This window comes from Protobothrops mucrosquamatus, unplaced genomic scaffold, assembly GCF_001527695.2.
Source record: "Protobothrops mucrosquamatus isolate PMUCROS unplaced genomic scaffold, P.Mucros_1.0 scaffold3262, whole genome shotgun sequence".
NCBI classification, from domain to species: Eukaryota; Metazoa; Chordata; class Lepidosauria; order Squamata; family Viperidae; genus Protobothrops; species Protobothrops mucrosquamatus.
This window is the reverse complement of record NW_015389254.1, coordinates 143679-167348: the sequence shown is the minus strand read 5'-3', so window position 1 is coordinate 167348 and position 23670 is coordinate 143679. Positions and strand designations below refer to the sequence as shown.

The window sequence follows — 23670 nt, the reverse complement described above, 5'->3', positions numbered from 1 at the left end:
GACCTTGGAGGTCATCTAGTCCAACCCCCTGCTCAGGCAGGAAACCCTATACCATTTCAGACAAATGGCTGTCCAGTCTCTTCTTAAAAACTTCCAGTGTTGGAGCATTCACCGCTTCTGGAGGCAGGTTGTTCCACTGGTTAATTGTTCTCACTGTCAGGAAGTTTCTCCTTAGTTCCAGGTTGCTTCTCTCCTTGATGAGTTTCCACCCGTTGCTTCTTGTCCTGCCTTCAGGCGCTTTGGAGAAGAGCTTGACTCCCTCTTCTTTGGGGCAGTCCCTGAGGTATTGGAAGACTGCTATCATGGACTTCAACTCCCAGAATTCCTGAGCCAGCCTGGCTCAGCTTGGAAACCTCTCCCTTTCCCCTCAGCATAGCTGGCTCAGGAATTCTGGGAGTTGAAGTCCATGAGCCATAAAAGAGCCAAGGTTGCCTACCCCTGGATTGGAACAAATGTTTGGGGGGGGGTGTGAGAAATTTAGCACAGATCTCTTCCCCCAAGTATTAAGGCCAGCCGAGGATCTGAGGGCCACCTGGAACAGCCACCGCCTGTTGGGATCTTAAAAAAAATCTATTCCCCCTACACTGTTGGGAAGCACAGCAATTTTCTCTACACTGTCTTTCCTGAGCAGGGGGTTGGACTAGAAGACCTCCAAGGCCCCTTCCGACTCTGTTATTCTAGCTTCTATGTTGTTGGTTGTGAAAAAGGGCAACAATGGGTGGGAGACACCCATCCCTGGGCGACTGGGGGTTATTCCCTTCCCAGCGTCCCGAAGAAGGGGGCAGAGGTGCCCCTCCCACCATTATGCTGCCAAATAAGGCAGGTGGAAAACCTGGGCTCCGGTGACTTCACCGATGTGTTCTCGGCAACGGGGCGTGGGTGTTCCCGGCCTCTCTGAGTGGGTTTGTGGCACTTCCTGGGCTCCCAGCCAACCTTCCAGGGTGAGAGCAGGTAAGGAGAAGCCCCAATAAAAGAGCCAAGGTTGCCTACCGCTGTTCCAGTCGCTCACATCTGACCGACACTGGGGTGTGTGTGCAAGAATTGCCCAACAGCACCAGGAGGGACGCTGACCTTCTCTTCCTCCTGTCTTTGGCAGAGCCAGCGGGACTTGACCCAGGAACCTCTTGACTGCTCCGTGAATCTTGACAAGCTCCGTGGGGCCACCCCGGCCGCAGCACCTGGGGCTCCTCTGAGGCTTCTGCCCCCCGTTCTGCGCCAAGGATGTTCGGCCCGAAGAAGTCCTACGACAGCCCCCCTGCCGGCTACGGCCCCCCTGGGGAGGACTACGGGTACCCCATCCCGTCGCCCCCCCCGGGCTCCTACTACGTGGAGGACCAGCCCCAGCACTTCTACAAGTGGACCTCCCCACCCAGCGTGGTGCGGATCCTGGAGGGGCTGGGCATCCTTCTGTGCGTGGCCATCTTCGCCTGCGTGGCCTCCACCCTCGTGTGGGAGTACGGCTACGGGGGGATCTACGGCGGCACCATGGGGGGCTACGGCGGGGGCTACGGCGGGGGCCTGGGCGGCGGCTACTACGGCGGAGGCATGGGCGGTGGATACTATGGTGGCTACGGCATGGGGGGCTACTACGGGGGCATGACCAACCCCCGCGCGGCCAACGGCTTCATGATCGCCATGTCGGTGCTGTGCTTCATCGCCCTTCTGGCCCTGGCCATCACCAGTCTCACCAAATCCGGCGGGGCCCGATCCAGGCGCTTCTACTTGGTGGTCCTGGTGGTCTGCCCCCTGATGGCCTTCCTCATGCTGATCGCCTCCATCGTCTACATCATGGGGGTCAACCCCCAGGCCCAGATGTCCGGCAGCTACTACAACTCCAACCCCATGCTGGCCATGTGCAACCAGGTCTACGCCGGGGGAGCCTACTACAACCAGTATCTCTACCACTACTGCATCGTGGACCCCCAGGAGGTGAGGGCCTGGATGGGGGGATGGGAGGGTGTGAGAAGAGGGGGCCCTGCCTGCTCCTTGTGGACCTGCTTTCTGTTGGGACACGGCTGGGGGGTGGGGAAGCAGCTGTGGCCCAGGCTAAGAATAAGAAAGGGAAGGGTAGGATAGAATAAGAATAGAAGAGAACAGAATAGGATGCAGAATAGAGAATAGAATAGAGCCGTGGTGGCGAAACTATAGCACGGGTGCCAGAGGCGGCACTCCGAGCCCTCTCTGTGGGCACACGCGCCGTCGCCCCAGTCCTAGGCCTTCAGCTGGGTTTTATAAAACCTTTTCGCTTTAGGCTGCCGTGTGCAAAAAAAAAAAAAAGCTCAATCAATTTCAACTTCTTGCGCAAAAAAAAAAAGATCTCGCAAAGTTGGAATTGAAAGATTGAACTTTTTAGTCCCACCCAGTCTGCCGTTACCACCGCAGCCACGCCCACCCAATGGCCACACCCACCCGGCACCTGACGATACATAAGTGGGTTTTGGATTGCAGTTTGGGCACTCGGTCTCTAAAAGGTTCGCCATCACTGGAATAGAATGTAGAATCGAATAGAACAGAGAATTTAGAATAGAGAATAGAAGAGAAGAGAAGAGAAGAGAAGAGAAGAGAAATACAGAATAGAATAGAAATATAGAATAGAATGCAGGATAGAATAGAATGCAGAATAGAGAATAGAATAGAATAGAATACAGAATAGAAAAGAATAGAACAGAATAGAATATAGAATAGAATGTAGAATAGAATAGAGAATAGAATAGAATAGAAATACAGAACAGAATTGAATGCAGAATAGAGTAATAGAATAGAATAGAATAGAATAATAGAATAGAACAAAACAGAATAGAATAATAGAATAGAAATAAAAAATAGAATAAAATACAGAATAGAATAGAAATATAGAATAGAATGCAGAATAGAATAGAAATAAAAAATAGAATAAAATGCAGAATAGAATAGAATGCAGAATAGAGAATAGAATAGAATGTAGAATAGAATAGAATACAGAATAGAAAAGAATAGAACAGAATAGAATATAGAATAGAATGTAGAATAGAATGCAGAATAGAGTAATAGAATAGAATAGAATAGAATAATAGAATAGAATAGAATAGAATAATAGAATAGAATAGAATAGAATAGAATAGAATAGAATAGAATAGAACAGAACAGAACAGAACAGAATAGAATAGAATAGTTGGAAGGAACCTTGGAGGTCTTCTAGTCCAGCCCCCTGCTCAGGCAGGCCATCCCAAACAAATGGCTGCCACCAGCAGGGGCTGCCCCTCCCCTCCCCTCCCTGTCCCCGGCTGAGCCGGCCCAGCCACCGGAGGGTCCTGCCAGGGGACAGGAGCCCTGGAACCTCGGGCAGGACTGTGCCAGCTGCGGGTGAGGCTGGCCTTTCTCAGGGACGGGCACCGGTTGGGGGGTAAAGCCGGGGCAGCCCCACTGCCTGCCTGACACGACTTTTCACCGCCTCTCTTTTTATCACCTGCTTGGCCCGAAAAACCAACCTCGGAAGTCACCACGGGATGTGTGTGTGTGTGTGTGTGTGTGTGTGTTGTGTGTGTGATGAAAGCACACAGGAAGGACTTTTGTTCCCAGTGAGTGAAAGGGCTTATCGGGAAATCAGTTTCGGGCTCGGCCGAGAGTGATCCGGGAGGCTTATCAATGGGCCGGGCGCGGCGGTGGCACCCTCGGAACTGCCCAGTTGAGCAAACAAGATAAGCCCAGCTGGCCTTCTCTGCCCGGCCTGGGGACGGGGCTGATGGGCTCGTGAATCACCTGGGAGGGAGGGCGTAAGGCTGCTGCTGCTGCTTCCTCAGGATCAGGGTGGGCGACGGTGGCAACTTTACGCCCTGCCCGCTTGGCCAGCTCAGGGACTTTGGGAGTGGAAGTTCTCAAGTTGCCCTACTTGCCCAGCCCTGCTCCAGACCCTTCCTCAGGACCCCCGGGGGTTTTTTTTTGGCAGGGGGGGGAGGAAACATATCTGCCAACCTCTGGAGCGCAACAGGTAGTCTTCGCTTAGTAACAAAGCAATTGGGACCAGCCATGCGGTCATTAAGCGAGACATCTTTACTGCTGGCTTCCTCATTGACTCCTAGCTTAATTTAAACGTCTTGGGTTTCCTGGTGGTGTCCCATCCCAGGACTGACCAGCTCAGACTATGTCTGGGGGGACGTGAGGTCCCTGGACGTGGGAGGGAAGAAAATTTGGGAGGAGGCTGGGGTGGGTGGGCTGTGCCCGTCCATTGAGGGTGCCAGGTGGTCGTCCGGATGCTCCAGGCAGGGTGGAAACCTTCTCTTCAGGTTTAGGCAAGGAAGCTTTGCTTTTGGGGAGGGGAGGTGTCATTCCCCTCCCCCATTCCTGCCTTTTCGTCTCCACTTTGACAATCCCCTTGGGAAATTGTCGCTTGTCTGAGATGGGATAGGTCCTCCTGCTTGAGCAGGGGGCTGGACTAGAAGACCTCCGAGGTCCCTTCCAGCTCTCTTCTATTCCGTTCTGAATTCTCGGGGCCCAACGCCCTGACCCCCCCTCCCCAAATTCTCACGTTTCCACAGCAAGCGCAGCCTGGAGGGCTTTAACCTGGCTTAGTGTCCTTTTGTGTCCTGAAATCCCAACGCTTTTTGTATGTGTGTGATGCACAGGGAGTTGTGCTGACCCCCCCAAAATGGGTGTCCTCACTGTCTCCAGATTAAAGGCTGGCATCCTGAGGGCTGTGGGGCAGGTGGCACAGCCGTGTGGGACACCCTGCAGGAAGGCCACGGACCTCACACGTGCCACGGTGCCGTGGACTGCCTAATTGGTCCTCTGTGGAGGCACACAACCTCCTTGTGGCTTGCTGTGAGGTCCTGGGGGGGGGGCTTGGAGTGGTTCTCCTTGCTCTGCGGACATGTCCTTCAGTGGAGAAAGAGACCCCCCTCACCCACGGAGACCCTGAACACCAGCCCAGAGTCCCTTTGGATAGGGGGGAGGGAGCCGCGCTTTGCTCTCAGGAATTTGGGGGAGGGGAGGGAGATCTGCAAGGGGTTTAACTGTCCCCCCTCTGTTCCTCCCCCCCCCAGGCCGTCGCCATCGTCTGCGGATTCCTTCTGGTGATCCTGCTCTGCATCATCTGCTTTTTCGCCCACAAAACCCGCCAGAAGATCTGGCAGTTTGGAAAGCAAAATATTTACTGGGACCGGCCACCGGCGATGGAGGAGGGTCCCAACGTGGAGGAATGGGTGAGTGGAGCAGTGGAAACCCCTCCCCCCCAAAAAAAGCCCTGGGGGAGGCAGCTGTCCTTGACCCCCTGGTCCCTTTGGTAATGCTGACCGTCAGCTGGGCTGGGAAGTTGGGCCGGGACAGGCTTGGAAGGGACCAAAGGGGCCATTTTGAATGCAGGCCTCCCCCTCCCCACACAAACAATGCAATCATTTTGGGGAGGGGGCGGCTTCCTCTGCCACCCATGAATGGCAGGAGGAAAACCTGCGCAGGGGTAGGCAACCTCGGCTCTTTTATGACTCATGGACTTCAACTCCCAGAATTCCTGAGTCAGCTATGCTGACTCAGGAATTCTGGGAGTTGAAGTCCATGAGTCATAAAAGAGCCGAGGTTGCCTACCCCAGCGCGAAGCAGCCCAGAACCAAGGAGAAATTTCCTGAACCATCAACCAGCGGAAGAGAAGTTGCCTCCAGAAGTTGTGGGTGCTGCGTCACACACTGGAGGCTTTCAAGAGGGGATGGACTAGAGGACCTCCAAGGCCCCTTCCCTCTCTGCTATATTCTGTGGCCACAGGAGCGTCTCAAAGCGGAGCCCCTTTTTTGGCGACATTTCGTGACACTGCCGTGCCCGCTTGCCCCTTTTGGCGCCCCCCCCTGGCTAGGAGGAGAGAAACCCCCCCGGGGGGGACCCTCTCTCGGTTGCTCCCGGTCTGCCCGCCTGAGCTCGGGAGAAAATGGCCGCCCGTCTGTTTTGATTTCGGCCATTTTCTTTCCTTCCTGCTGCTGGTTTTAGCCATCGTCCCTCCGGGCCCTTTTCCCCACTGTGAATTCCCCTCCTTTCCTCCCTAATTCTCCCCATTTCTGATCTGCAACGACAGACACAGGTTCGCCAGCCTTGCCACCTGCACTGGAGAGGGGTGTGTGTTTGTGTGTGTGTGTGTGTGTAACCGAGAGGGCCCCTGGTTGTTTACAGCTTCTCTGGTTTCGGTTGCATCAATGATTAACCACTGAGCCCACAGGAGCCGTTCCGCAGAGGCAGGTGGCCTGGCAGGACCCAGGGTGTGGGGGGCTGGGCCCAGGCGTCCCCCTCCCCAGATGAGAGCCTTCAACTCTGTGGACATTCCCCCCCTACCCCCCAATTTCAGGAGCTGCCTCTGTCCCATTGCTGAAGTTCTGGGGTGCTGGTGGAAGAGGCTGGGGACTTTGACCTTCTGCTGGGCCTTCCGGGAAAGCGGGAGAATGGGGGGGCTGGAGGGCAAGAATGCCCCACCCCCACCCCAGAAGACTTGGTTCTTGGGGGGGGCGCTGAAGTGGGGAGCTGTTCCCCAAGGCTCCAAGCTGGGTCTGGTCCACAGCAAGCCCTGCCATCTCTCCCTCTGGCAAAGGGTCAGCCGGGGGTGGGAAGGGGAAGGGGGGGACAATAACAGAGTCAGAAGGGACCTTGGAGGTCTTCTAGTCCAACCCCCTGCTCAAGTGGGCAGGGAAAGGCTGACCCACGAAGGGCGTCTCCTCGTTGCTTCCCACGCTGGCTCCAAGCAGGAGGAGAGGAAGGGGAGCGCACAGCCCCCAGCTGGCACACAGCCTCCCCCAGTCTTCCCAGGGGTGGGAATGCCGAGCATGGGCCCCCGGGGGCTGGAGACCAGGCAGGGGGGCCTGGACATGGGGAGGGTCAGGACAGGGAGTGGCCGGGAGGGAAAGGCCAGCCTGGTTAGGGAGGCACCGGCCAAATCTCAGCCAGCCGTGAGGGCAGGTGGGCACAGGGGAGGGCGTGTGCGGTGGGCATCTGGAAAGCCTGGGCGGGAAGGGCGAATCTGGCGTGCCAGATGTTGCTGTGGTGAGCTCTCGCCTCCATTCCAGCCCCCCCCCCCGTTTTCCAGTTGTTGCTGCATTTTCTCTGGGGCTGGGCAGGCAAGGCTGCCCTCTTAGTGGTGGGGAATCCTTTTGGGGGGGGGCGTGCTAAGCCCTGTGCCCCCTACAGAGGGAGCGCCACGTGGGGGGCACCTGATGTCCAAATGGGTTTGCTGGGGATTTCACCCTGAGAGATTGGGAGAGGCTGAGGTCAGCAGGTCACGCTCCGGACCCCCGACCTCCGGGGCCTTCGGGGTGCTGAGGAGAGCCCGTTGCCCCTCTGCAGGTGAAGAACGTGGATGGCCGGGCCAGCCCCACCGACACGGTCACCCTGGCCTACTCGGAGAAGCCCACCAGCCCCGTCAATGCCCTCGCCAGCCCCCCCAACTACACAGAGAAGGACTACTACTCCAAGGTGGATGTCCGGAGCAGGTGAGCAGGAGGGGGGAGGGTTTGCCAGCACCCGGGCCAAGGAGACCCCCGGAGGAGGGGGGGTGGCAGGGCTTGGCCGGGAGGGGAACATTGCCAGCACCCCTCCTGGGAACGCCGCCTTTGGTGCTGGAGGGAGACTGCAGCTGCCTGTGGAGGTTCCACTGAATGCCCAGCCCTGGAACCCGATCGGACCCACCCGTGGGCCCTTGAACTCCTCCGAGGCAGCCGGACATTACAGACTGCCAGGGTTGGGGATGATGGACCAAGGAGGAGCCCTCAAGCCCATCAGCAGTAGAAAAGCACAGCCGCCAGCTGGCCGTCTCTTCGTTTGTCTCGTGTTGTTCTCACATTAAGGGGGGGTAGACTGCTCCTGGATAGGGGGCTCCGTTGAGCTGTGCCGGCTGGTGGATGTTGAGGGAGGGTCCTCCTCGGCCCGAGTCCCTCCATTTCTGCACCTTTGGGTCAGGCGAGGGTCCCCAGTGAGTCACAAACAGGGGCACCCTGACAGAAGAGCCGTTGCGAATAGTCCTCCATTTACAACGGGTCACTTTGCGTCTGTTTCACACTTCCGGCGCTTGGCAGCCAGCCAGCCTTGACCGCCGTTTGCAGCGTCCCGCGACCACACGACCGCAATTTACGGCGGTTTCACTGAAAACCAGATTTTACTTCTGGTTTGTTTTGATGCAACCGGCCCACAGCCCACCACGGGCTCACTTAATGGCCACAAGGTCTGCTTAATGACCTTCGGCAGCTGCAAAAAAGGTAGCAACATTGGCTCAGTCACGTCACCTGCTTTACGACGGTCATGCCTTACAGCCGTTAATGGGCAGGCTCCCTTAATGGCCGTAACTGGAGGACTGCCTGCACTGGGCAAAGGGGGCTGAAGCTTTCCTGAAGTCCTGGGAAGCCAGATAATGCCTGGAATCAGATCAGGCAGACCCCTCCCCAATTCCCTGGGGGGGGCATGAGGAGGGGGGAGTCCAGCGCAGTCAGATTTGCAAGGTCCTCTGAATAAACCCCCCCAGTCAAGAGCCCTTTGATGGGGCTGATTTCCTGGCCTGTCTTTGCCCCCCCCAGCTCTCCCTTCCAGCCCCCCCTGGACAAGCGTGCTCGGACGCTGAGCTCCAGCACCTGGGAGGAGAAAACCCAGGAGCCCCCCAGGAAGCCCCCCGCCCACAGGGGCCGAAGGTCGCGCAAGAGGAGCCCCGAACTGGAGGAGTCCCAGTACGAGACGGATCCCACCACGGCCATGGAGTCCAGCGACGAGCAGGACCTGGATGATTGGGGCAGGTGAGGGGCCCTGCGGACTGGAATGGGGGGGGACCCAGGGAGACCAGACCCCTGAGCCCAGGGCCCCTCCCCAAGCACCCTCGATGCACGCAATTGGCACAATGCAAGACACGTCAACTCGACAAGCTACATTACGGACAGTCCCCGGCTTACGGCCATTTGCTTAGTGACCGTTTGAGGTCACAATGCCCTGAAAAACATGGGCTCGTGACCATTTTTCACACTTAACGACCGTCATAGCATCCCTGTGGGTGCAGGGTCAAAATTCCTCCGTCCTGCCGAGACGCAACAGTAGGCGTGTAACCGTGATGGATTTGCCTTTTTTAATAATTAAGTGGAGCCCAGGCCTTCCGATCAAACACTCAGGGGCCAGAAATTAGGGGGGTTTCAGTGGGAGACCCCCTCCATGGGTCCCCTGCCTGAGCAGCTGCACCAAGCCAGCCCACCCTCTGGGGTCTATAGACCCACTTTCAGCCCCCAATTTAAGGAATTTAAATTTAAGCCTGGGGGGGCCCCAAACCCCACAGCTGGTCAGAGACCCCGGGAAGGGGCTTTGGGGACCCGGAAGCAGGAAGGCAGGGAGGGCTGGGTTGGGGGGCCAGGAGGGCAGGCCCTGGGCCAGGCTGGGGGAGGAATTCAGGAGGGCAGCTGGTGCCGGGCGAGAGGCTGGCACTGAAAGAGGGCGATCCAAGTTTTGGGGTTCCTGTTAATTCGCCATGTCGAAGGAACCCCACTGGGGGTCTTGCTGGGGTGTCCCCTGACTCGGGGCTGGCAGACCGTGCCCTGCCGGGAGCCCCCTCCGGCTTAGCCCTCCCCCGGACCCCTCAAAGCGGAGCTCTGAACCCCTCAAAGTGTGTGAAGGGGGGCCTTTCATCCCCTCTGCTTACCACCCCGCCTTGCCAGCTGTAGACTAAAGGGAGGGGGCTCAGGGGGGCCCTGGGCGGCACCCAGCCCGTGGCTGAGCCCCTCCTGTCGCCTCCCCGCAGCCACTACCCACCGATCACGTCCGACAGTGCCCGCCAGGAATACAAGCAGGATTTTGACAGCGACCTCAAGCGCTACAAGCAGCTCTGTGCCCAGATGGATGGCATCAACGACCAGATCAACCAGCTCAGCAGGCAGCTGGACCAGTTGCCGGAGGGCACCCTCCAGTACCAGGTGGGCACCAACCGGAGGGAGCCCTGGGAAGCCGGCCCTGCTGTGGCAAAAGGGAGCGGCCGCTGGGGGGGGGCGTCCAGGACATCCCTCCAGCCCCCCCCGGCGGTGCCCGGTGTCCTTGTCTGTGGGGCTGCCAGGCCTGCCCACCTTTTTATGGGCTCCTGGTTTACCTCACAGAGGCCCTACGGCTGCTCTTACACCAGCTGCAAGCTGGGGGGGGCACGCAAGGGCTCAGCTGTGCCTGGGACACACCGGCCTTCCCCCACCTTTGCCCAGCCTCTCCTCCAGCCCCCCTCCCCTCCCCGGGCAGACCCTCCCTCCCAGCCGGTGCTGGAGGCCACTTCAAAAGCCCCTTGGGCTGCCCACCGACTTTCCTGCCTTGCTCTGAGTTGTACTGCTCCTGAACAGGGGAGCTCCATTTTTGTGTACATCCCACCCCCCCCACCCGGTCTGTTCCCCTCCCAACTCTGGTGTTTCTCCCGCAGGGCGTGGCAGAGGAGTACAACCGGCTGAAGGAGATGAAGCGGGTGAGTCCCCCCCACCCCGGCCTGGTTGCCCCCCCATCCCCAGGTCCCATCAGCCCCAGCCCCCCTGGCCTGGGTTGGGGGCCATGGGAAACGCAGGGGAGGAATGCCCAGGGAAGCAGGTTGCCCTCTGGGCTCTGGGGGGATGCCATTGTGGGTGGGTGGGGTGGGGTGGGCTACGTTTAATAGAAATGCAAACGGGGGGGGGAGATTACTTGCTCCCCCGCCCCTCCTTATCAGACGCACGGGAAGCCCTGCAGCCCACCTCCAGAACTGGGACCCAGGGGCAGGGGATGGAAGGGCAAGGCCTGAAGCCTGAAGAGACCTGTGTTCAGATTCTGGGCTTTTTTGGGGGGCGGTTTATGTGTGTCACATCAGGAGAATCGGCCCCTCCAACATCTGGGCAGCCCGCAGAGCTTAAGCACTGTTGATTCCGTTACCAAATCCGCCCTATTTATTACTTTTATTGATCCATCCGATGTTTGCCCTGCCCGTCTCTCCTGGGCGACGCTGGGCACGTCATCAAACAAGACAAAAACCACGATTAAAAGCCCAGTTGAAGACAGAATGAAAAAGGAGATTGAAATTTGCAAATTGAAAGTTAAAAAAAGAGAGAGGAAACTGAAGGCTGGAAAGTTAACTAGGGCAGCCCCCCCCAACCTTTGGGGCACCAGGGACCCGGTTCCATGGGGAGGGCTTTTTCCCCAGATCGGAGTGGGTGGGGGGTCCTGGGTTCGCATGCTGCCTGCATCCCACGGATGGGCCATCACTGCTGGTTGGTGCCCACCAGCGTGTGCCGAGTCCCCACTGCGGATGGCTCTGAACTGGGGATGGCCACCAGCCCGGGGCTTCCTGAATCGGGGCTGGGGATGAGGGGAGCTGTAGTCCTGCTCCAGTCACCCAGGCTCTCCTCTCCCCCTTTGAACCCGTGCCAGACGCCCGAGTACCGCAGCCAGAAGACGGAGACCAAGTCCCTGAGGAAGAAGTTGTTCCACATCAAGCGGATGGTCAGCGACTACGATCAGCACCGGGGCTGAGCCCGGAGTGGGGTCCCCGGGACCCCCGGAGTACAGGGGTGCCCAAGCCCGGCTCCCTCCCGGGACCCAGAAGGATGGACTCTGACCGGCCAGGCAGCCCCCTCCCACCTTTTGTTTGGACCCGGGGACGCCTGGCCGAGTCCTGCCAAGACTCTGGGGGTGCCAGGGTGCCAGTGCCCCCCCTCCCTGCAAGAGACGAGGACGCCAGTGTGTGTGTGTGTGTGTCTTGCTTTGTGGATTTTCTTATTCTTACACTGATGCATTTTATTTTTCTCCCGCTTCGTGCCAAAAGGCTGGTTTCCGGGTCTTGGGCCAGCAGCGAGGAGGGTGGGCATCGACCCAGAGCTCTTTTTTGGGGAGGGGGGCGCTCCGGGTGGTTTTGGGCACTCAGCTGCTGGGAACCCCCGATGGCCCTGGGGCTCCTCTTTGGGGCAAATCACGTTGGGGAAACACCCCCACCCACCCACCGAGACACAATAGTGTGCAGTGAGGGGGGGGACACCAATAATGGGAAGGGTCCCTTGGGGTCCCTTAAAGATGAGGCCGCTTTTGGCACCGAAGGTCTCGGGATCAAATCCTGATTGTTGGATGGGGCGGGGGGGAATTGTACCCCCGGCTGCTCCCCCAAAGTGAAAAAGGAAGCAGGTGTTTTCCAGAGGGGGGGGGGGAGACCAGCAGGCTTGGCAGTCACCTGTCTTTCCCTCCTCCTTCCTCTTCCTCCTCCCTCCCTGTCCTCCCCCGCCCCTCCTTCCTTCCCCTCCTCCCTCCCTGTCCTCCCCCTTTCTCTTCCTCTCCCTCCTCCTCCTCCCCAGTGCCAACCTGTGTTTGTGTGGCAAATGCTGCTCCCCCAAAAGGCCTTTTGCGGTTGGAAACTTGCCCCCACTTGGCAGTGCCACCCTGTTGGCATTCCTACCAGCAGCCAGCTGAGGGCCCAGAGAGCTCTCCTGGGGAGGGAGAAAACATCTGCATTCCCCCCCCCCCGAGGATTTCTGCTTTTGGAGCCAAGCAAGAGCCAAAATCCCCCCCCCAGGAGCCACAGCCCAGCGGGACCTCTTGTCAATGGGGGGGGGAGGGAACTGTATATATTGTGAAAATGGGGAGGGGGCAGGCCTATTTTTTAATAGTAAAACTATTGCTTTAATAAACGCGGGGAAATTTACCTTGGTTCCTCCGTGTCTGTTGGCAACTTCTAGGGTGCGAAATGCCCCCCCCCCCTGAATCTCTGAGTTCTCTGCCAGGGTCCTCAGCGATGCCCGGGCACTTCTGCCTCCCTCTGGGCTGCCCCACAATGCAGCTGCCCCATCGCAGCCCCTGCCTTTGTCTGCAAACCTTGGACGTGGTCCCCGGGCCCTCAGCTTCAGAGACCCCCCCTGGCCGCCAGGCGGCAAAGCTGGCAGAGCCCCCGGACCGCCTGCGGAGGCCGGAGCAGCCTCTGGACTAAGCTGGCAAAACAGAGCAATGAATAGCAGAGTTGGAAGGGACCGTGGAGGTCATCTAGTCCAACCCCCTGCTTGATCAGGAGAACCTCTACCCTTTCAGACAAGGGGCTGTTCCGTCTCTTCCCCAAAACCTCCGGTGTTTTTAAGGCCTGGGTGCCAGCTGGCTCCCTCTGCTGCTGCTGGTGGGGTTGGGCCCCCGAGACCCTCCAGAGCAGCACCCTGGGGGAGCCCCCGGCCCATTCGAGCAGGGAGATTCCCAAGGGAGAAACCGAGGCAAGGAAAGACGTCCCTGGGCACAAGAGGGCGAGAAAGCCTGGCAGCCTTTCAAGGTCTGCACAGAAAACCGCCTTCCTGCCGTGCCAGGCTGTGCCGTGCCCTTGAGAGCAAAGCCAGCTCAGGGGCACCGGGAGGGCGCAGGATTGGGCCTTGCCAGGCTGGCATGCCCCAGGGAAGGAAGCCTCGCGGGCACCTGGCAGAGCCCAGGTGTGTGTGTGTGTGTGTGTGTGTGTGTGGGGCAAACACAAAGCCCAGCCTGTGGCTGCAGGACCCGTCTGGCAATTGGCCTCGTGGTGCCCTCCGTCCCCCCCCCCGGACAAAAATATATAGAATATTGTTTTGTTTTTGTAATCGGTGCCATCAGCCCGGAAGGGGAAGCAGCCACACACAGCTGCCACTGCCAAGGGCAGTCTGGGAGGGGTGGGGGTGGGGAAGGTGCCCCTCCCTCACCCTGGGATGCCCGTCCTGGACCCAGAGCCTTTGCCTGGCTCCAGAGACGGGCACCCTTCCTCCCAACCTGAGCAGAGAAGACCCCCCCCCATCTCTTGGTGGTGCAGCTGGGGACCCCCAGAACCCACCTTGAGGGACAAGGCCGTGCCCCCCCTTAACCAAGGACCCAACAGACCCAGTTTGGCAACCGGCCCCATTGCCCACTGGATAAAGGGGGGAGGAGAACACCCATCCTCCAGGGAGTTGATGGGCACTTGAGTCCCACAGCAGGTGGACCTTGGGGGGGGGTGTCTTGGGGAGGAGACTTCCGGCAGGATTTACGGCAAGTGGCCTTTGAGGAGGGCCTTTATAGCCCCTCTTGCCCCCTTCTGGTAGGGCCCCCCTCTTCTTTTCGCTGTAGAGCCCCCCCCGCCCAAGCAGGTAAAATAAATCACATCCGATACCCAAATATTTTTATTCCAAGCACAGAACTGGCGCATCCTTGATCTGGAATTTGGAGAGAGAGAGAGAGAGAGAAGAAAAGTTTGCATAGATTACAATCGGTACTTTAGACTTCCGAGACCTGAGTTCAAGTCCCACCACTCTCAGCGACTTTAAAGAAAAGCCGGCCCTCGTGGCCTCAGTTTCCTCTGTCTGTAAAACGGGTTTAATGGCAAATTTCCATCACACGCTCCTTGAAGAGACCGTCATATACACACGGAGAGGGGGGGGAAGCAGATGAGAAAAGAAAGGGGGGAGGGGAGAAAAGGCCACAAAGTGATCAAACAGATTTTAGCTGAACTGATATCCAGCGAAGGTCACTGGAACACCGGGGTGGGCGGGCGGGNGGTGGGCGGGCGGGTGAGGAGGGCAGCCACGCGTGGACGGCAAGGGCATGCATGCCAACATTTGCATAGCATCGTCACAAACGTGGGGGGGGCTGGCACAACCCGGCTTTTGGGGGTGTGGGGGGGAATTTCCATGGCAGGTTTTGGAAAGAGGGAGGCAGAAATTAAAATGCGGGGGGGGGGGAGGTGAGGAAGAGGAGCAGCAAGCCTTTAACCGGCAGGACCAGCGCCCCACCAGGTTTTCTTCAGGGGGGGGCATTCAATATGCCCAGTGGGTGAGGGCCCGGTGGCACCTGGGAGAGGGAGGGGCCTCGCTGGGGAAGCCCCGCCTCTCACTGCAGCCCGCTTGCCCGGGGCGTCCCTCGGAGTGGCCCTGGCTCACAGGGGCCCCAAATCCTGCAGTGGGGGGGCGCAACTCAGCCGATGCCCCCCCCCCGGGGCTGCCAAAAGAGATGAATGCCAGGCCGGACCCAGAAGGGCAGGGACCCCCCCCCCCATTTGCCCGGGGAGCATTCAGACACCGCCTGTTTTCTTTGGTGCTTCCTCTCCAAGGACAGGAGGGCAACCTTTGAGGGGGTGGCATGGGGGTCCTGGGGGGGGATTAGCTACATGAGGAAACCATGCCTGGGGGGGGCAGGACCAGTTTGCCAGTCAAAACCTGGCAGGACGGGGCCCCTCTTTTAAAGGGCCCTTTGTAGCTGCAAAAGTGGAGCTACTACCAGCTGCCCCCCTCCCTCCCACCAAGGGGGGGGTCTTTCAAGCACTCTCAATGTGCCCACCTCATTGGGGACCCTCCTAGTTTCCCCCCTCCGAGGGCAGAAACAAGAGGGGGGGTGCTAAGATAGCGGATCCTCTCCAGGCCTCTGGAGGGCTGCCCAGACAGCCGGGAGGGGGGGGCGTTCTTCATCCCCCTTCAAGGTGCTCATGCAAATGCTGGGGAAAACCAACCAGAGGGGGGGGTCCAGAGTCCCCCCGGACCACCCAGGCCTCCTCCTCCTCCTTCCTCCTCCTCCGGCTACATGTGGCACACAGACGGCTGGCGTGCGACCCGGGAGAAACCGACGAGTGTTCAGAAGAGACGTCCAACGCAAGCGGGCCCACCTTGGGGTTCCTCTTGGCATTGAGGGGTGGGCTTCATTCTCAGCTGCAGGGGGGGGCTCTCCAGCCTGGCCCCTCCCAAAGGGGTCCCACGAAAGCCAAGCGGCCCCTCCTCCAAAGTCTCGCCCGGGCAGGCGGGAGGGGGGGCTGCAAACGGACATCCAGGCTGTCGGGGGGGGCCCGGCGTCCGTCCACCTGTCCACCTGTCCGGGCTCACTGCCCCGTCCCGTAGGGCCAGTTGAAGCTGCTGCCGGACAGCAGCATGTCCCGGATGAGGGTCTCAATGGGCGTCTTGCCCACCAGGCGCATGAAGAAGAGCTGCGAGATGAGCGAGGCCGGGACGGCCCGCAGCGCAGGGAGGCGCAGGAGCAGCCGGCCGAAGCGCTGGGGCTGGGAGGGGTACTGGGAGCGGACGTACTCCGTCAGGGCCACCTGCGCCTTCTCCTGGAGGCTCTCCACGTGCGCCGAGTCCGAGAGGCCGCAGGCGTCTGGAGGGAAGAGGGAGAAGTCAGCCGGCAGCCGCGGGGGTCCCCACAGGCCCCCAGCCCCAATGGCTCCCTCTGCAGCCGGGTTCAGCCCGTGAGACATTCTAGTCCTCATGGTCCTTTTGCAGAAGGGTGAATGCTCAGGGGGGTCCCTGGGTGGTTCTCTGAGCTGGGTGGCTTCCCTGCAGGCGTCTCATGACCCAACTAGGGAACCTCATCAGTGCTGGAAGGGAGGGGGCTTTGAAGAGGAGGAGGAGGAGGAGGAGGAGGAGGAGGAGGAGGAGGAGGAGGAGGAGGAGGAGAAGGGGGGGGACCTTGGTGCTCTCTGAGCTGGGTGGTTTTCTTGCAGACCTTTCATGACCCAGCTAGCTAACATCATCAGTTCTGGTAAGGAGTAGTAGGGTTTTGTTTATGTAATCCCACTCCTTACCAGCACTGATGGTGTTACCTAGTTGGGTCATGAAACGTCTGCAAGGAAACCACCCAGCTCAGGGAGCACCAGGGACCCCTCGTTTCAACCCTGAGCTTTAAAGATTCTCCTTTATGGCTTGATCAGCCTCGACTGAATTTCTGAACCCAGCCAGGGGCTTCTGATTCGACCTGGGCCCCCACTTGCCCCCAGACCCTCCCAGGGGGCCGAGCTGGATCAGGGCTGCCTTCTGCGCTGGCACGCCTGGGAATTACCCACCCAACTTCCTGCCAGAGGAGAAGGGCAATCAAAACAGCTGGGCCTTTGCGATGGCAGCCCAGAGGGGTGCCTTGCCCCCCAGGACTGCCTTCCTGGGTGGAGAAGAGCAGGGGGGTGCCAATGGCAGTCACTAAGGGCAGCTGCCTCTGCCAAGGAGGGTGCCCAGCCCCCCCCTCAGCCCCCCGAGGCCTCCGAGGCAGCAGGAAAAGAGCTTTTAGGAAGGGGCGATCAAGGGGGCCGCAGGCAGCCAAGGCCGGGCTCCCCCCAGGGCTGCCTTCGCCTCCCCCTCCCCCCCGTATACTGCACCGCGCAGGAATCCTCCCCAGGGCTGCCCCTGTTCGGGAGGGGGGCTGGAAAAGACATTTTGTTGTCCCAAACCTGAAAACCAGAGCAAGGACCCCCCCCACACCCCAAAAAAGCTTTTGCAACCTTTTTGGTGACCAATAAGCTGTGCAGAAACTTCCAGCGCACCACCTCCGTTTGGCCACCAGGGGTCGATGTTGCATGGCCATTTCCCATAGAGAGACAGCAAGGTTCCCATGGGGGGGAAGCCCCACTGAAGCCCCCCCCCCAGCTCAGAGGGCCTGTCCCTATTTCCTGCCAAGCTTCAGCTGAACCAAAATGCAGACTCTGTTACGGTCGTAAGTTGAGGACTATCGGTGCTCACCTGCCCAAAGTGTGTGTGGGGGGGAGCAATTGATTCATCACATGCTAAATCCATGCAGGGGCACCTGGCTTCCGGGTGCCGGGTCAAACTACCTTGCAGATAGTCCTCAATTTACGATGTTTCGTTTAGTGACCGTTCAAAGTTACAACGGCACTAAAAAAGCGGCTTATGAATGTTGTTCACACTTACGACCGTTGCAGCATCCCCACGGTCACAAGTAACCAGAATCCAGATGCTTGGCAACTGGCTTGTATTTATGACGGCCGTAGCATCCCAGGGGGTCCTGTGATCCCCTTTTGCGACTCTATGACCAGCAAAGCCCAGGGGAGAAGCCGGATTCAAGAACGGTCACAAAACAGGGCAAAACCCGCTTAACAACCGTCCCGCTCAGCCCCGGAAATTCTGGGCTGGACGGTGGTCATTAAGAGGTGGACGGTGCCTGGAGAGTGGCAAGGAGGGGGATCCCCTCTTTCCCTCTCACCCAGCCCCAGAGAGGTGCCCCCCCACCCCGAGGCCCACCCGGGGTAGGGGGCACAGGGGGGTCCCGACCCACCTGGGCTGAAGAGGGCGATGGCCTTGAGGCAGCTGAACTCGGCCGAGTCCACCTGCAGCCGGCTGAGCTTCTCCACCTGGTCCTGGAAGATGCGGATCTGGTCCATGAAGGAGACCACCCGCTCGGCCGACATGGGGGCGGCGTGGAAGCCGGCGGCGGCCAGCAGGGGCGCCATGTGGAGGGGCAGGGCGGACTGGGCGGCGTTGAGCACGAAGAGCTCGCTCCAGCTGAGGCGCAGCAGGGCCACCTGGTCCGAGACGGGCAGCTCCGGGAAGAAGGGGATGTTGCGGGCCCACTCCACCGTGCTGAAGAGCAGCCGGGCGGCCAGCTCGCAGATGTTGTCGATGCCCATCACGCTGCCCTGCTGCTGGGCGTACTGGGAGCTGAGGCGGGCGCTGGGGTAGGGCTCGGCCCGCAGCAGCTGCGAGATCAGCTCCGAGACCGGCTGTCCGTTGTAGTAGTCGCCGCTCTGCGCCGCGTTGGGGCTGGCGCTGGCGTGGCTGGGCGGGATCCGGCCCCTCTGGACGGCTGGACAGGCAGGGAGGGAGGGGGGGGACAGGTCAGCAGCACAGAAACAAACACACCCCTACACACATCCCTACACACACCCCTTGGCAGGCTGGGAACGTGCCCTTTGGCCCTGATTTGGCCCGGCGTGGAGAGGGCCTGTGCCCGCCTGCCCGGGAAAGGCGCCAGTTGGCACCCTTCCCCACCTCTGGCCTTGTTTCCCAGCTGTGACCTCTGGCCCAGCTGGGTCACGTGAGCCCCTCCCCGCCCCAGCCCTGCAGGGGCCGGGCCCTCCCGGCAGGCCTGCTCAACCGGTCCCTGGTCCCTGGCAGAGCCTCCCTCTGAACCAGGCCCCGCGTGCCACGCTCCCCCCCCCGTCCTCAGCAGCCGGTCCTCCCAGGTGAAGTGCTCCTGAGCAAGGGGGCTCTACGAGGGGGGAGAAGCTCCCCCTCCCGTCTGGCCTTCTGCAACCGGGCGCCCCCAGGGTGGGAGGGCTGGGGCAAACTCCGGGGCAGCAACGGAAGGTCCGACCCGGACACCCATTGGGCTTCCACCACTCAACACTTCCTACTTCAATTCCACGCTGGGGGCCAAATCCAGGGCCCCAAAGCATCTCTTGGGGGGGCCACAATTTCCTACTGCCCACCTCCAACCTGAGCCCCATCCAATCAATCATGAAGGGGTCCCTCCCCAGCAGTGGCCAGAGGGGAGGGGGTCAATCTGTAGACATCCCCCCCCTCTTTGCCATCACCACCATGGTGAGCAACATGGGCCTTCCACAGCTTTGCAAATGTATTTATTTTTTTAGATAATTTATATAGCCACATACTGGGGGGGGGGGCAGAGGCTAAAGCCTGACATCTCATATCGGGGGGGGGGCTTTTGCCTCTCCCCAAACTCTCTTCCATTCGTTTCCTGCATCCTCCGGTCCCAAACTGGGTGTGTGTGTGTGAATGACAAATTTCAGGCAGAGGGCAGCTGCCCCCCCTCCTGCCCCCCAAGACCTGGGGTGGAGGGCACTGCAATTTGGGTGCGGTGCCAGGGGAGAGTGGGGGAGGGCCCAGGGAGGGGGGCACTGTCCTCTATGCAGCTTCTGGGTTTCTTCTGCCCCCCACGGCCTGATCCATGGAGGGGGGGGAAGGTCAGTGGCCCCCAGGGTGACCGGAGCAGAGGCCCGGCTGGGCGAGGGCATGTGCCCGGGCACCAGCGCTCCCTTGGCGTGGGACAGCTGCCCCGGCAACCGTTCCCTTCCAGCACGGGGGGGGGGCTCCTCTGCTCTCCCCCCCCCAGGAGAGGCTGGCTGGGAACCTCTCAGCCAGTCTGACTTCATTCCTGGGGGGGGGAGGGGGGGCGGCTGTGAGAGAGCGAGGGAGGCCTGCCCCGGCTTGTCCCGGGAGCGAAGGCCGGAGGGCCAGGTGCTCCTGCGCGATATTGGGGTGGGGGGGAATGTTATGGGGGGGGGTGTTCAGCTGGGCAGGGAGCCAAGGATGGACCTCTATGCACACAAATACAAACACACACACACACACACACACACACACACACTCCTCCCTGGGCTGGAGAACCAGAAAGTGCAAATGGTTGGAAGCCCCATCGGTGCCCGGGACCCCCTCCCCACTTTAGGGCAACTGCGCAGAGACCCTGGGGAGCTCCCCCCAGAGGCAGAGACTGGAACTGCACCTGCACCAGAGAGTCCCTTCTTTGGGTGGGGGGTTATTTCAATTGGGAGTCCTCGCGGGGGAGGGGACAGAGCGGAGGGGGGGGGTCTCCAGCACCCAGCATGGCTCTGCCTGGCCCCAGACGGCCTTTGGACCCCCCCATCCCCCTCCAGGATCCGCCCTCTGGGGCTTTGGTTCCCTGGGGAGCAGCCGGTCCCCCCCCACGCCTGCCTCTGAGCCCCTCTGAGCCCCCCCTCCCGCCCCCCCCCCACTGACTGGCCTCACCTTCCTTCCTCATGCCGACACGGAAGCACTTCTTCAGCCGGCAATACTGGCATTGGTTGCGGTGATGCTGGTCGATCTGGCAGTCCCGGTTGGACCTGGGAGGGGGGGGGGACAGAAGGAAAGCGGCTTCAGCACACCCGGACGAGGAGCGAAGGTCCCCCAGAAATCATGGCGGGAGCCCCCCAAGGAGGAGAAGCCCCCTGGGACTCAAGGGGGGTTGAGGGTCAGTGAGGGCAATCAACCAGTGGAACAGCCTGCCACCAGAAGTCGTGGGTGCTCCATCCCTGGAGGCTTTTAAGAAGAGACTGGACAGCCGCCTGTCTGAAATGGTATAAGGCAAGGGTAGGCAACCTTGGCTCTTTTATGACTTGTGGACTTCAACTCCCAGAATTCCTGAGGCAGCATGGGGGAACTATGGCCCCCTCATGACTCGTGGACTTCAACTCCCAGAATTCCTGAGCCAGCCTGGCTCAGCTTGGAAACCTCTCCCTGTCCCCTCAGCATGGCTGGTTCAGGAATTCTGGGAGTTGAAGTCCACCAGTCATAAAAGAGCCCAGGTTGCCTACCCCTGGTATAAGGTCTCCTGGTTGAGCAGGGGGCTGGACTAGAGGACCTCCAAGGCCCCTTCCAGTTCTGTAATTCTGTTAATACCCAGCGGAACCATTGAGTGTAGGGAGGGCAGGAATGGATGGATGGATGGATGGATGGGAGGGAGGGAGGGAGGGAGGAAGGAAGGGAAGGAGGGAGGGCAGAGAAGGAGGAAGGGAGGAAGAAAGGAAAGGGAGGGAGGAAGCAGAAGGGAAGGAAGGAAGGGAAGAAGGGAAGGAGGGAGGGCAGAGAAGAAGGAAGGGAGGAAGAAAGGAAAGGGAAGGAAGGAGAAGGGAAGGGAGGAAGAAAGGAAAGGGAAGGAAGGAGAAGGGAAGGGAAGGAAAGGAGGGAGGGACGGAGCCCCCCTAAACACTCACATTTCCCCCCAGGAGCTGCTTAGACCAAAGTTGTCCAACCTGGGTAACTTTAATAAGACTTGTGGACTTCAACTCCCAGAATTCCCCAGCCAGCGCAGTCCGAAGTCAGCTTCTGGCTTCCTCTGCCCCCCCCTTTCTCCCCCTGCTGGCCAGCCTGGGGGGAAGGGCAGCTGGACCTCTCCCCCAAAGCCCTCAAAAGGGGCCCTTTTGCCACAAGCCCCCCAATCTCCAGCCGGAGACCCCAAAGGGGCCGATTTAGACAGGGCTGGCTGGGAGCAGGCCGGGCCGCTGACCCAGGCCGAGCAGGATTTGGGCAGGGGATACCTAGAGAGCATCCAGCTGGATGGTCCTTCGGCAAGGCAATGCCGGGAAAGGCCAGGAGCAGCTCCAGCCCGGCTCTCCCCCCAAATGCCATGGCTGAGGGACTACAAGGCCCATCGCTGGGAGAGAGAGAGAGACAGAGGCATGGAATTCCTCCCCTCTAAGGAAGCCTGTCTGGAGCAGGAAAAGGGGAAGGGAGAGCGGCCAGGGGTCCACTCCTCATCTGCCGGGCTCCCAGGGGTGGGAAGGGGCCTGGCCAGCTGACCCCTCTGCTTGGGGGGGCAGGGGGTGGGGGCCAGAGAGCAAAGGGCGGCCCAAGATGAACAAAGCCGGGCAGCCCCTCCTGTTTGCAATCAAGAGGAGGCCATGACTGCTGGGGGGGCAGGGAAGGGGGGTGCCAGGGGGGTTAGGATCTGCCCTGAGACGCCCCTCCCCAACCGGTGACCCCCCTGCTCCAGGCCAGGAGCAAAGCCCCCCCCCAAGGCCCACATGAGCAAAGAGGAATTCCAGCAATTTCCTCCCTTTGACCCGGCAGGAGCAGTGGGGGAAGGGCTGTGGGGCAGGAGGAGGGGAAGGGGCCTCCTCCAGCCACGTGTGCCTGTGTGTGTGTGTGTGTGTCTGTGTGTGTGTGTTTGTGTGTCCATCCTGGGCGGGGAGGGCTCTGCAGTCAGGCTAGACTCGGCCTCTGCTCCACACCTCCCCCCCCACATGCAAACTTTGTTTGAGGACCAGGCTGTGGGGTTGCTGCCCCTGCTGACCCCAGGCAGACCCCCCCCCCCTCAAGAGGGGCAACCGAGGACAGGCATCCTTCCCCTCTGTGCAAAGTCTGGGCTGGCAGGCAGGGAGAGACACCGGTTCAGTCCCCACCCCACCGCGGCCTTCTCCCCATATTCCCTTTGGCCGCCCCTCATCAGGACCCCCCCCTTGCAAAGTTGGCCTTTGCCCCCTCCCTTCCCTTCCCCTGGGGGACCCCAGGAACCCACCCCTCCCTTTGTCACTCCTGGCAATGAGGGAGGGGCTCCTGGGGGGGGGCTGCAATCCTGACCCACAGGGGAGATGCTAGCTGGGGGGCAAGACCAGCACCAGAAGAAACAACCCCCCCCCACCACCACCAAGGGAGGCGCAAGACCCAAAGGCCAGGGGAGGGGGTCCCTAAAAGATAGCCCACCGTGGGGAGGGGGGGTGCGGCTCCACATCACATGGCCGGCTCCAGCCCCATCTGAACCCTTAGCCCCCCCCTCCCCAGCCTGCAGCAAGCAAACAAGGAGACCCCCAGCCCCCCCCCCCAGTACAGCTAATCCCCTGCCTGGCATTTATGCATCACAACTGCCCCCCCCAGAAGGCACCTTTCCTGCCCCTCCCTCGGGGCAGCTGCGGCCTTCCTGGCCTCTCCTTGCACCCTGGAAGGTCCGGCAAGGCCTGGGCGGGCAGAGCACCAGGGGCTTCGGAGTTTCAGGATGCTGACCCAGCACCTACACGTGGCTCCCTCCTCCCCCATCTGGATAACTCCCGGAGGGGCGGGAGGACCTGTGTGGGTCCAGCTGCAAAAGAAAGGAGGGGGGGGGAAAGGAAGATCCAGGGCCCCCCACAGTCACCTCTGTCTCTGGGGTAATTCCACGCTTGGAGCCCCCCCAAGAGGGGTTTGGAGCAGACAAAGGCAAGAACCAGCCGGGGTCGTCCCCGGAATGTCCCCTGTTCAGTTCTCACATCCTCATTTAAATCTTGAACCCGGGTCCAAGGAGAAGAGGAGTCCCTTGGTCAACGAATCCAGAGAGGGAGGGAGGGAGGGAGGGAGGGAGGGAGAGAGAGAGAGAGAGACTGACCGACTCACATTTAGGACCGTCGCAGCGTCCCGGGGTCACGTGAACCCCCTTTTGAGACCATCCGGCGAGCAAAGTCATTGGGTAAAACCAGATTCACTTAACAACTGCAGCGATTCGCTTAACAACGGGAGCAAAAAAGGTCGTAAAATGGGGCGAAACACATAAATCTGGGGCTCAGCTGTG

General features: G+C 60.1%; 2 protein-coding genes across 2 annotated transcripts in view; one reads left to right on the top strand and one right to left on the bottom strand.

The window, feature by feature from the left end:
• The first annotated feature begins 1221 nt into the window (after positions 1 to 1221).
• Positions 1222 to 11445, top strand: LOC107297372 (occludin-like). The gene is made up of 7 exons (XM_029286297.1): positions 1222 to 1929; positions 5019 to 5177; positions 7291 to 7425; positions 8467 to 8726; positions 9713 to 9884; positions 10370 to 10411; positions 11344 to 11445. The coding sequence occupies exons 1-7, from the start codon at positions 1222 to 1224 to the stop codon at positions 11443 to 11445; spliced, it is 1578 nt and encodes a 525-aa protein (XP_029142130.1).
• A 4303-nt stretch (positions 11446 to 15748) lies between these two features.
• The window catches only part of NR2F6 (nuclear receptor subfamily 2 group F member 6), a 34951-nt gene continuing 27029 nt past the window's right edge, over positions 15749 to 23670 (bottom strand). The window contains exons 2-4 of the mRNA XM_029286298.1: positions 20379 to 20473; positions 17929 to 18456; positions 15749 to 16023 (exon numbers count right to left, since the gene is read on the bottom strand). Of these exons, the coding sequence (XP_029142131.1) occupies positions 15749 to 16023; positions 17929 to 18456; positions 20379 to 20473 (898 nt within the window). The remainder of the gene's footprint in view (positions 16024 to 17928; positions 18457 to 20378; positions 20474 to 23670) is intronic.

What these genes read in the sequence shown, in the direction of transcription:
- LOC107297372 (XM_029286297.1), top strand. Translation starts at nt 1,222, where the DNA reads ATGTTCGGCCCGAAGAAGTCCTACGACAGCCCCCCTGCCGGCTACGGC. An exon ending in GCATCGTGGACCCCCAGGAG is followed by an intron (nt 1,930 to 5,018) that starts GTGAGGGCCTGG and finishes TCCCCCCCCCAG; the next exon opens with GCCGTCGCCATCGTCTGCGG. An exon ending in GGCTGAAGGAGATGAAGCGG is followed by an intron (nt 10,412 to 11,343) that starts GTGAGTCCCCCC and finishes AACCCGTGCCAG; the next exon opens with ACGCCCGAGTACCGCAGCCA.